Consider the following 12,951-nt stretch of genomic DNA (forward strand, 5'->3'; position numbering starts at 1 on the left):
AACCTAGGACTAGTTTGCAAAAGTAGGTTTTTAACGTAATTGAGAATATTTAATGAACGTTTTGATTGACAGCAATGGTTCTAGAGGCAAAGTTACTCGTTATGAGAAGATCTATCAAATGATATGCATATTGTGTTGATGTGTGAAAAATTGCGCAATATACAATTGTTTACGCACTTGAAAAACGCATTTTCGCCCCACAGTGGCTGATTTCTTTCAAAATTCTTACAGACCTTTAGGACCATGTGTCGAACATGCCCACCGAGTTTCGTTCCGATCGACCTCCGTTAACCCTGTCAAATAGGTGCTTAAATGATTTTGGCCAATGGCGGCCATGTTTTTTTAGATACGCGAATGTCCTCATAGACACTTGTGCCACTTGTAGTCCTTGACACTGCATACCAAATTTCAAATCGATCGGACCAACGGTTTCCTAGTAATAGTTTTTTTTTAAATATAGCGCCACCAAGTGGCAAAGCTACGTTTTTTTTTTTTTGATTTGACCAAAGTTTTAGCTCTTACACATGTGCCGCGAGTTTGGTGAAGATATCTCATTTCGTTCAAGAGCTATAGCCTTTTTAGTAAAATTGGTCCTCGACTTTTGAACGTTTTGGCACCCCATTGCAACAGTGAGTCGAAATTTCAACTTTTTTTGATAATTATTGATATTAATTGTCCAGAGAATATTTATGCAGTGGTTTGCTTCCGATCGGGCAAATAACCTAGGACTAGTTTGCAAAAGTAGGTTTTGGACATACGTCAAATTTGCGGAAAAACGAGACCTCCTAGACCCAAAATCAGAATGACCATTTTTAATTCGCGTTGACCCAAGGATTCCAAAAATGTAAAATTTTGGAGTCTACGGCAAGCGGTTTAGGAGTTATTAGCACGTATGCGTTTTTGATCACTGTAGCGCCCCCTATTGGCCGATTGGGCCGGCTCTTTGCGCCTGAGTAGCGAGCATGACTACTACCTTTTGACCAAGTTTCAGCTCTCTAGGCCTTACGGTTTGTTCGGCCCGTTCAGTTTTAGGGAAGAATAATAATAATAATAATAATAATAAAAAAAATCCTTACAATTACAGTAGGGTTTCAGCACTGCGTGCTTGAACCCCTAATAATAATAATAATAATAAAAAAAATCCTTACAATTACAATAGGGTTTCAGCACTGCGTGCTTGAAGCCCTAAAATTCCTAACAATTACAATAGGGTTTCAGCACTTCGTGCTTGAACCCCTAAATATAGCTGCAAGCAGCAATGACCAGGGTTCAAGCACATAAAGGCATTGAAGGTGGTATATTTTAGGGTCTAGGCCAACCTGGATGTATGGCTGACAGTAAAACACATCCAAAATGGAGAATATGCTCACAGACACACACACACACACACACTGAAATGAAATGATTAAACTTGTTTATTAATACTCAATAAGCATACTTAAACACACAGACACAGAGACACACACACATACACAGGCATACATGCACACACATTTTGTTGCAGATATAGATATTTGAAATAAATGATAGGTGACACAACACTTATTGCAAGTCTTCTCTTTTTAAGAGTGTATATGTCATTTTCAGTTTTCACTGTAATCATAATCTGGAATAATTGTAAAAACTGATATGTCTGTATGAACAAAATGGTAAACTTTGCCTCAATGTGATTTTAAATGTTATAACAGTGATTTTATACTGTCTAAGCATGAATTCATCAAACCTATGAACAGTACTGTTTAAGTGCATTTTAATGCCATGTGTTTAATTCCATTAGTGGTCTTCCACTGCCATCTAGTGGTTATAAATGCAATTTCTCATACAACACTGTTTAACCTTCATAACTATTATAATGTTATTTTTTGCACAATCTCTCTTAAATTTTGCATGCTTGTTTAAAATGAAATTATGCATCATTTTACACAGTTTTGAGAGAAATTGTGGGCTTTCTTTTAGGATTTTAGGCCTTTGGGTACACAATCTAAAGAACATATTAAAAAATTACGGGTTTATAGTTGTCCAAATGCAAATGTTCAAAATTTTTTTGATAATTATTGACCTAGAGAGTCAAGAGAATATTACTGCACTGATTTGACTGATTTTGAGTTAAAAACTGAGTAGTTCACAAAAGTAGGTTTTTTAAATAATGTCAAATACTTAAAGAACAGTTTGATTGACAGCATTGGTCCCGGAGGTAAAGTTATTCAGAATGAGGAGATCTACTACATGATATGAAGATACAGTGTTTAAGTGAATATATGAACATTTTATTGCAATTTGAGGTCATTTACCATAGAAATACTGTTATTTCAGGTTCTTTTAACTGTTATAGCGCCACCTACGGTCAGATCTCCATGAAACGTTGCATGCTTGTTAAGTGCCTTCTTTCACATGTTGTCACCAAGTTTCATAAAGTTTTGAGTTTTCGTTTAGGTTTTATAGGCTTTTGGGTATATTTGGCCATACCCCTTTTAAAATGACCTCATTATAGCTAACCAAAAGACAAAATTAAACATTTTTTTGATAATTATTGATCTAGAGAGTCCAGAGAATATTACTGCAGTGTTTTGATCGAGATTGAGAAACAAACCTAGGACTAGTTCGCAAAAGTAGTTTTTTTAAATAATCTTGAATATTTAATGACCAGTTTGATTGACAGCATTGGTCCTAGATGCAAAGTTGTTCAAAATTAGGAGATCTATCATATGATATGAAGAACTAGGGTTTTTATGAATATATGTACATTTTCTGTAATTTGAGGTAATTTTCTATACAAATATTTTATTTTTGAGGCCTTTTCAACTGTTATAGCGCCACCTAAGGTTCGATCTTCATGAAACTTTGCATGCTTGTTTAGTGTCTTCTGTCACATGTTGTCACCAAGTTTCGTAAAGTTTTGAGTTTTCGTTTAGGTTTTATAGGCTTTTGGGTATATCTGGCCACACCCCTTTTCTAAATGACCCCGTTTTAAGTAACCAAAGGACAAAATTCTACATTTTTTTGATAATTATTGATCTAGAGTGTCCAGAGAATATTACTGCAGTGGTTTGATCTAGAGCGAAAAACCTAGGACTAGTTCGCAAAAGTAGGTTTTTAACATATTTGTGAATAATTAATGAACGATTTGATTGACAGCAATGGTTCTTGAGGCAAAGTTGCTCATTATGAGGAGGCCTATCCAATGATATGCATATTGTGTGGATTTTTGAAACACCACGTGATTACAGAGCCAAAAATCTCGTTAGCGCCAACTAGTGGCCGATTTCTTTCAAAATTCTTACAAACCTTTAGGGCCCTGAGTCGAACATGCCCACCGAGTTTCGTTCCGATCGACCTCCGTTAACCCTGTCAAATAGGTGCTTAAAATTGTTTGGCCAATGGCGGCCATGTTTTTTGAGAAACGCGAGTGTCCTCATAGACACTTGTGCCAATTATAGTCATTGACACTGCAAACCAAATTTCAAGTCGATCGGACCAACGGTTTCTTAGTAATAGTTTTTTCAAAATTATAGTGCCACCAAGTGGCATATCGGCACAATTTTTTTTTATTTTACCAAAGATTGAGCTCATACACATGTGTACCGAGTTTGGTGAAGATATCCAATTTCGTTCACGAATTATAGCCTTTTTCGTAAAATTGGCCCGCGACTTTTGAACGTTTTGGCGCCCCATTGCAACAGTGAGTCAAAATTTCAACTTTTTTTTGATAATTATTGATATTCACTGTCCAGAGAATATTTCTGCAGTGGTTTGGTTGCGATCGGGCAAAAAACCTAGGACTAGTTCGCAAAAGTATGTTTTGGACAAACGAGACCTCCTAGACCCAAAATCAGAGTGACCATTTTTAATTTGCCTTGACCCAAGGATTCCAAAAATGTAAAATTTTGAGTCTACGAGAAGCGGTTTAGGAGTTATTAGCACTTACGCGTTTTTGATCACTGTAGCGCCATCTATTGGCCGATTGGGGTGAGTCTTTGTCAGAATGTCCCCTCAGGGAGCTCTACCTTCTGGCCAAATTTCAGCTCTCTAGGCCTTACGGTTCGGTCTGCATGATCAGTTTTAGCGGAGAAAAATAATAATAATAATAATAATAAAAATCCTAACAATTACAATAGGGTTTCAGCACTGCGTGCTTGAACCCCTAATAATAAAAAAAATCCTTATAATTACAAGAGGGTTTCAGCACTGCTTGCTTAAACCCCTAAAAACACAGGCACAGGGTAGTGTCTCTGTACACACACACCACCACACATTTCTAGTGGATCATAAGTAATGATTGAGAGGTTTTTTATTTTTATGTGTCTATATGTATATACAGTATATAGGGATTTTTGTTTTGTGTGCACCTTTAAGGAAGGCATTAAGATATCAAAACTATGGTTGACAGTGAAAACAAGACTAAATACCTGTCTCAGATTGTGTTAGGAATTCTGTTTCTTTTCAATGAGCCAGTTCTAATTCAACTGAATTACTTTAAAAAATGTAGCTTGTCAAACCACAATCAAGCTACTCAGTTTAAAAAAGCTTACCAAGCAGTGGCCAGTTGTTCACCCATTCATCTTGCATGTGTGTCTGCAGATCTGTGTAAGACTGCTTCCTGTGGTGAAGTGTTTCTGTTGGCCTCAGCAGCACTGGCAAACATCACATTCTTTGATAGCATGGCATGTGAAATTCTCCTGCAGCTCAATGCTGTTCACATCCTGCTACAGGCCTGCAGAGACCGCCAACGAGTCGACACGCCATACTCCAAAGACCAGGTACTGATCTAGCAGTTTTACAGACACATAAATACACCCCATATTTGAAATTACAATGTGTACTCCTTTAATTTGGCATGTTTGTAGTTATTTACAGATCCGTTCCTCTTTCCTTCACTTTGTAATTGACTTGCTTGTCATTTTTATGCTAAAACACTTACAGCAATGTGTGAATGAGACAAATTTACAAACCACAGTGAAATCAGTACAAAACAAACATTAATATTGGCTTGCAAGGTCAGAAAGTTTCGTTTTAGAACTAAAAAAACAGTTTTTAACAGTTTAACAGTTTTAAGATTAAGGTTGAAAATCCATGCAATCTATCAGACAGTAGCCAGCAGAGTTGTACAATAACAACAAATACTTCATTACTGTACAATTTTTGGATATTTCGCTCTGTCTCCCCCTTCAACTGCTCCTGTTAGGGGTCGCATCAGTGGAATTATCCACAAATTGTTTGGCAAAGTTTTTACCCCAGATACATGACTTGTCTATGTAGGTATGTAACAAATTTGCATCATGCCAGCTTGTGGTCTTCATTGGCTACCTGCGAATAATATTCTGGGTAACACTTTATTTTATTTTTTATCTCACTATTAACTAGTTGTTTATTAACATGCATATTACTAGTATATTGGTTGTTTATTAGTACTTATTAGGCACATATTAATGCCTTATTCTGCATGACCCTATTTTCGATCCTTTAACCCTACCCATACCTTAACTTTACAATTACCTTACTAACCACCAATAAGCAGCAAATTAGAAGTTTGTTGAGGGAAAACTCTTAGTGAATAGTGAATATACGTTCTCTAATCTAAAGTGTTACCATATTCTGTTATGTTGGGATTTACAGGGGTTTCTGTTGTCTTAATGTTTTGTAGGGTTACCATTGTGGTGAAGAGTAGAGCCTGTGGTTAGGTCGAAGATGGGCTGCAAACTTTTCAAGGCTATATATTGACTATATACAAGCAGGTGTTGATGGTGCAACCCAATCATAGATGTAAACTGAGGCCAACCCACATACTGCTTTATTAGTCAAGATAAGAATTGTAAAATCAATGCATGATTAGACTGGGAGCCAGTGCAGTTGCCAAAGCACAGGTCTAAAGTGATGGTGTGAAGATGTATAAGTCAAAACATGTGCAGCTGAATTTTGAATATATTGCAACCTCTTAATAGAATTTGCAGGTAAACCTGCAAAAAGTGAATTACAATAATCAAGCCTTGATGTAATAAATGCATGAACGAGCCTCTCTGCATCAGTCCTAAAGTGAAAAGGTCGAAGATGGGCATTGTTCTGAATATGAAAAAAAGCAACCTTCGTCCACAGACATGTGGATTTCATTAAGATTAAGAAATTAAGATTTCAGTTTTAGAACAGTTGATCTTAAGAAAGTTGTGTTTCATCCATGCCTTAATTTCCAGCAAACAGTCAGAGAGAGTCGAAGAGACAGAAGCAAGATCAGGCTGAGTGCTAATATAAATCTGGGTGCCGTCTGCATAACAATGATAGCCAAGGTCATACTTCTGGATAATATGCCCCAGAAGCAGCATATATACACTAAATAAGATAGGACCCAAGACTGACCCTTGAGGGACCGTCTGAGATCTATTAGTACCCAGATAAACAAATCTGGAGTGTTCTGAAAGGTAAGATTCAAACCAGATCAACACAGTGCCAGAAAGACCAACCCACCTATGAAGTCTGTCCAGTAATATGGCATGACATATTGTATCAAATGCAGCATTAAGATCTAACAAAACCAGAATGCCACAACCCCCAGAATCAGCTATAATGAAGAGGTCATTCATAGCCCTCACTAGAGAAGTCTCCATACTATGTCCAGATCTAAACCTGTATTGAAATGTTTCTAGGAAACAGAAATATGATGTTGCAGTTGGCCAACAACCACACGCTCAAGAACTTTAGCCAGGAAAGGTAGATTTGAAATAGGTCTGTAATTGGACATAACAGTATCAGTCCTATTGCTTTTAAGAACTGGCATAACTGCTGCCTCCTTAAAAACGGGAGAGACAATCCCTGCATCAAGTGAGACATTAAACATAGCAGTAATGTGGGGAACAATGACTTATAGACAGTTGTGCAAAACAGTAGTGGGAAGTGGATTGGGTATACAGAATTCTTAGACAAAAACAATTTAGAAATTAAATCACAGTCAACCACATTAAAACTTGAAAAAAACAGAACCAGGGAAATTTAGAGGTTGCAACTCAACTAATTCAGAATTCAGCACAGTAGAGTTATAGTCACAATTTTAGGCGAAAAATAATAGAGAAACTCATTACACTGCTCTACAGTAGAACATTTAGTGTTACTTGAATGTTTGATAAGATGGGCTAGCCCACTGTGCCCGCAAAAAGCCAGCATGGGCCCCGCAAGGACATGTTTGCAGGGTATTTAACACAAGAACTGGTGAGTGACCATTCAGTTTAAATGCCAAGCGGTCAAATGATGAGAAGCAAGGCAATGTAACTTCTGTGAATGCAACATCAGATCTATAAATGACAGCAAGAAAACGTGGCCGATCAGTGTAAGTGTAGCCAGATAAAGCACACATATTTAGATTGATGCAGTCATTTAGCTGATGCCAAGTTTCACAGAGGCATAGAAAATCTAGTTCTTTGTCCACAACATCACAAATTGAAGCCGCTGTATAGTTTATAGAGCGAGTGTTCAGATGCACAAACATGATTGTATCTAGGCAGACACATCCACTGGATGCAATAGACGTCTGAAGATAGGAGAGATTAGTAGAACAGACTAATCCTATGCTGTTTAGACCAGACTGTGTTTATGTGTGACCATATTTGGGCCACCAGAGTAGATTTGACGATCACAGCGTTTCCAAAACGCAGGTGGCAGGAGGCATAGAGTGTTTAAATGGAATGAGTTCAGTAGAGGAGTATTTTAACGTGATGAGATAAATCTTGCCTTAAATTCCAAATAATACCAGAATAGGTGCAAGTAGAAACCAGCAAAGCCGCATCTTAGCCGCAGTTGTAATCCAAATATATATATATATATATATATATATATATATCAAAGTGCTGGCTGGTCAAAAGTCAGCGGAGTCACCACGAAGACCACCAGCCAATAAAACAATCAAGATCATAAAAACATATTAAAACACATTAAACAAACAATTTAATGTGGTAATGGAGAAGCAGGAGCCACAGTTGCACCAGTGTCCTCTCACACCCAAGATTCTCTGGATGATTGCATATAGACCCAAGTCGAAGAGCCCACACCAAAGCCTCTATCATTTCTTTGTTATTCTGTGCACCAGAATGTATTTGTAGTGGGACACTATCTCACTGATCATTTGGGGCAGTTCTTGAGTTAAAGGGATAGTTCACCCAAAAAATCTCATTATTTACTCACCCTCAAGTTGTTCCCAACATATATGCTATTGTTTCTTTTGTGAAAAATAAAAGAAGATATTTTAAAATGTCTCTATTTTAAAATGTTTCTGTTTGAGTCTGTACCATGACTGTACCATGCCAGTGGGGTCCAGTGCACTTTTTTTTTTTGGTTTGTTTTTTTCAAATTAATATCTTCTTTTCTGTTCTGCAGAAGAAGAAAGTCTTACAGGTTTGGAATGACATGATGTGGAGTAAATGATGACAGATCTTGGGATCTTGGGGTGAACAATCCCTTTAACTTTTTTTTTGTTTGTTTGTTTTTTAATATTGCAGTATTTGTTTCACCAGAATCACAGTAATGACACAATGCTTCGTTCCTCGTAGGTTGTGACAATCCTTGCAAATCTGTCAGTTCTGGAGCAGTGCACTGCAGATGTTCTAGAGGAGAAGGGTATGCAAGCACAACATCCACAGATTCACTATTTGTAGGCAAAATGTTCAAAGCCAAATATTTTTGTTTCTTCCAGTTCATTACAGTGTAAATGCAGCTTTTCAAAGTGACCTATAATGTTTGAGTGTTATGAATGTTTAATGTAGGTGTCGAGCAGCTGCTGGTGTTACTGAATGAGAAGTCAACATCTTCCAGTCCGTCCGAGAGTGCAGCATGCGAGCGGGTTCAACAGAAAGCTGCCGTCACACTGGCTCGTCTCAGCAGAGACCCACTGGTTGCTCAGACAGCCATACAGCTCAAGGGTACAAGACAACATAACAGGCTCTACGATGCAGCTCAAAACAACTATATCTGACTATTTTCATACAGCTCATATTTAGCCCAAAAGGGATTTGGGCACCTTAATATATGTCATTGCATTAGATCTCAAAACATAACTAAGAAAGAGTCACCTGCACTGCAAATGCTGCACAAGCTTATCTCAGGAAAACCTTTCTTAGTATTTGTACAGTTTTCTTAGCTAGACTAGACAACTTTTTTTTATTTTAATATCTTTAAAATGAACAGAATATTTAAAGCTGTGACATGATATTTAGGTTTCAGTTAGACTGTATGCAATACTGTTGATGTAAATAATTGAGCCTTTTATTTTTTCCTCAGCTGTTCCTCGTCTCATTGAGTTGTGTCAGTCACCAGGGGAAAGGAACAACAGTGATTCAGTGCTTGTGGCCTGTCTGGTAACTAAAGATTAAAAGTACATTTAGCATAAAACTGTGTTATATGTACTAAATTGGATGTTAAGACAGCTGTCAGTGACATTATCCCCTACGGCCAAAGGCCTAGGCTACATACCTAATAATGAGCAGAAATATCTGTTCTCTTTTGCTATATAAATATGAAAATATACTTGAAAATACCTGCATTTACAGTGTTATTAGTTAGCTGTAGTCAAAACAGAGCAGGTCATAGAGTTAAGGAGACAATTAAGCTCAATTACCTGCTCTTAAAATCTATAATTTTATGTAAACTGTGACACTGTACATAAAACATCTCAGGTTACGTATGTAACCATGGTTCCCTGAGTAGGGAATGAGACACTGCATCCTCTAGGGGTCACTATGGGGAACACCTTGTCGTGACCTGTGTCTGAAGCATACATTCAAAAAACACCAACAACACATTGGCCAGCGACAGCCCATAACATAACTATCAGTGCGACTATAGTATAAATAGGCGCCGGGAGTACACGTCATTCACTTCTTTGTCTGAAGCTTGCGTCCAAAGCATGGCAGGAAACCTAGAGGACGCAGTGTCTCGTTCCCTACTCAGGGATTGTACTTACCATAGCATGGATTTAAGAGCTTCCCAAGCATCTGTTCACAGATACCCGGAAGTACTGAGCCAAACGAGAGAGGCAAGCTCAAATACAACCCTCTAAGGCAAGGGGAGCACTGCCTGAGACAGCATTAGTCAAGCCTCTTGTGCAGGGCAGGAGGATTGGGAAGGCTCAGCCTCAGCTTCTTCGCCCTCCTCAGACATCTCCTGCTCTTCCTGGGCTGAACCCAGCAGAGCACTGGCCCCTGGATCAGATGATGTTAATGAAATAACATTATTAATTAGATTTCATTAGCTTTTTCATTAGATTTCATTAGATTTCATTCATTATTTTTTTCATTAGAAAACGCTCGCAGTGAACGCAGATTGCCCCCGCGAGGACATCGCGTGCGTGCTCTTCGCCCAAACAAACAACGCATAGATCGTGTGTGACATCAGGTGTCAAATCACGACGACACGGATGCACACATCCTCTAAACGCTTTGCTAGTGCTCGCCATAGTGATAGGAATAGAGATCGCTCTTACCACGGAATGCACGCTTCAAACAAAACAGTAAGTGAAGACGAAGAAGAGAATGACGTATTCTCCCGGCGCCTATTTATACTATAGTCGCACCGGTAGTGGCGTCATGGGCTGTCGCCGGCCAACGTGTTGTTGGTGTTTTTTCAATGTATGCTTCAGACACGGGTCACGACGAGGCGTTCCCCATAGCGACCCCTAGAGGACGCAGTTCAAAGTTCCCTTGAAAGGGAATGCCTGCCCCTCTTTACTCTAAAAAAGAGACAAACGAGAACGGAGCTTTTTCATTGAAAAACCTTCGCAGTGCATGCAGATTGCCCCCTCGAGGACATCGCGTGCGTGCTCTTCACCCAAACAAACAATGCATAGATCGTGTGTGTCATCGGGTGTCAAATAACGACGACACGAATGCACACATCCTCTAAATGCTTTGCTAGTGCTCGCCATAATGATAGGAATAGAGATCGCTCTTACCACGGAATGCACGCTTCAAACAAAACAGTAAGTGAAGACGAAGAAGAGAATGACGTATTCTCCCGGCGCCTATTTATACTATAGTCGCACCGGTAGTGGCGTCATGGGCTGTCGCCGGCCAACGTGTTGTTGGTGTTTTTTGAATGTATGCTTCAGACACAGGTCATGGTGAGGCGTTCCCCATAGCGACCCCTAGAGGACGCAGTTCGAAGTTCCCTTGAAAGGCAAATAAGGTTTAAACAAACTTCTGTAAGTTCAATTTTAAAGATTTTGAAATGCCAGAGGACTTTCTTAGTTGGTCCCAAAATATTAACATAACCATACACCATAAAATCGTATGAAAATAGTGCACTTTCTTTTTGAGCACATTTGTAGAATATGTGTTGTACATTCATTATTATATAATTTGTACCATTAACAGGCTGCTTTGAGGAGGCTTGCGGCTGAATGTCCGGAGAGTATTGGGCCCAATGACCATCAACAGCTGATTAAGCCCAGACTCGTGGACTCTTTCCTCTTGTGCTCCAACATGGAGGAAAGCTTTGTCTGAGAGGCTCTCTGAATTAAAATGGGGGGGGATGTTGTGCAATTTTTACAATATTTATTTGTTACCAACACAAACTACCTTGGCTGATCTGTATGTTTTTGCATACAACTTCCAGCCATCTGGTAGAAATATAACATGAATCATGCATGACATTTTAAAAAGGCCTGAACATTAATTACATCTGTCAGGGATTTAGAAAAACATAGTACAGAAGTATCAACAAAATTAAAACTCATATTCAGGTGCAATTGTGCTTGAAGAACCAAACATTTTAAATGTATCAGTGTAAATTTCGTATTCATATGAATGTAAATGGATGTTTGATACCACACCTAGGTTCAGCCTATATAATGCTGAAAACTATTCAAGTAATGTAGCAAAAGCAGGTCTTGAATAAAGCAAAACTATTGAATCTGTGTCTGTTAATTCTGTCCATCTATGATTCTTATTGGAGATATTAATATTCATACTGTTGTGCGCGCTTGCAGCCATGTAGCACATTAGCAATCAGATAGCAATCTTAAAAAGAGCATTACTGACATCTACTGGAGATTATGGATCAGAGACTTATCTTCCTTAATTCCTTACTCCTGTCACAAACACAGGCTAGGAGACACAGTAACTGTAACTGAGACTATGGAATGAACCAGGAGGTGATGAGAGGTGAGAGTAGCACAAGTGACTGGGTTCAGTGGGCTTAGCTTGAAGTGCCAGAGCTTGGTTTTCTTGCAGGAATCACATGGAGCGGTGGAGAAACTGGAACGTCTGTGGCACAGAAACATACAGGTGAGCCACAAAGAGAGTCAGACTAGGTTCAAGGTAGTGAACGGTAGACCAGGCCTTGAGCTTGTGTGAGGTGAGCACTGATAAAGGGGAGCTTGATTAGCTGCAGCAGGTGCGGGGAATTAGAATGCAGGTGATTGTGATCTTGTGAACGTCGGTGCTGATGACTGCAGTGACTGTGGTTGAGACAGGTGTGAGCCGGGGAGGATTGTGGGACATGGAGTCCAGAGCTGGTGACTGGTGACAGAGACTCCCTGACAACTCCACAGACATATCAGGACTCAGGCTTTCGATGTTGCTGCATGTTCAGCTCCTCCATTTCCAGCCCAAGTCCCTCACAGCCCAGAGAATAATAATAATAATAATAATAATAGCCTATCTATATCCGATTAATTAAATGAGTTATGTTTAGAAATTGTATTAATAAACTAACCCCTAGCTTCTACAGGGTTCAAAAGCATCTGAATTGTTACTTGTTGATTACCTTTCTTCTTAAAGGGGTCATATGATGCCCCCTTTAAGGGTGTATTTTTATGGTGTATTTGGTGTAATGCAATGTGTTAATGCGGTTTAAGGTTCAAAAAACACAATATTTTCCACATACTGTACATTATTGTTTCTTCTCTATGCCCCGCCTTTTTGAAACGCGTCGATTTTTACAAAGCTCATCGGTCTGAAAAAGCGAGGTGTGCTGTGA

The 12,951-nt window shown here is 38.8% G+C and overlaps 1 protein-coding gene across 1 annotated transcript in view; it reads left to right on the plus strand.

Moving 5' to 3' along the window:
* insc (INSC spindle orientation adaptor protein) overlaps window positions 1–11,498 on the plus strand; it is a 98,726-nt gene extending 87,228 nt beyond the window's left edge. The window contains exons 9-13 of the mRNA XM_016485217.1: window positions 4,579–4,757; window positions 8,529–8,595; window positions 8,742–8,897; window positions 9,256–9,332; window positions 11,346–11,498. Coding sequence (XP_016340703.1) covers window positions 4,579–4,757; window positions 8,529–8,595; window positions 8,742–8,897; window positions 9,256–9,332; window positions 11,346–11,474 — 608 coding nt within the window. The 3' untranslated portion in view covers window positions 11,475–11,498. The remainder of the gene's footprint in view (window positions 1–4,578; window positions 4,758–8,528; window positions 8,596–8,741; window positions 8,898–9,255; window positions 9,333–11,345) is intronic.
* Window positions 11,499–12,951: the final 1,453 nt, after the last annotated feature.

Source organism: Sinocyclocheilus anshuiensis, unplaced genomic scaffold (genome assembly GCF_001515605.1).
Source record: "Sinocyclocheilus anshuiensis isolate Anshui unplaced genomic scaffold, SAMN03320099.WGS_v1.1 scaffold445, whole genome shotgun sequence".
Lineage (NCBI taxonomy): Eukaryota > Metazoa > Chordata > Actinopteri > Cypriniformes > Cyprinidae > Sinocyclocheilus > Sinocyclocheilus anshuiensis.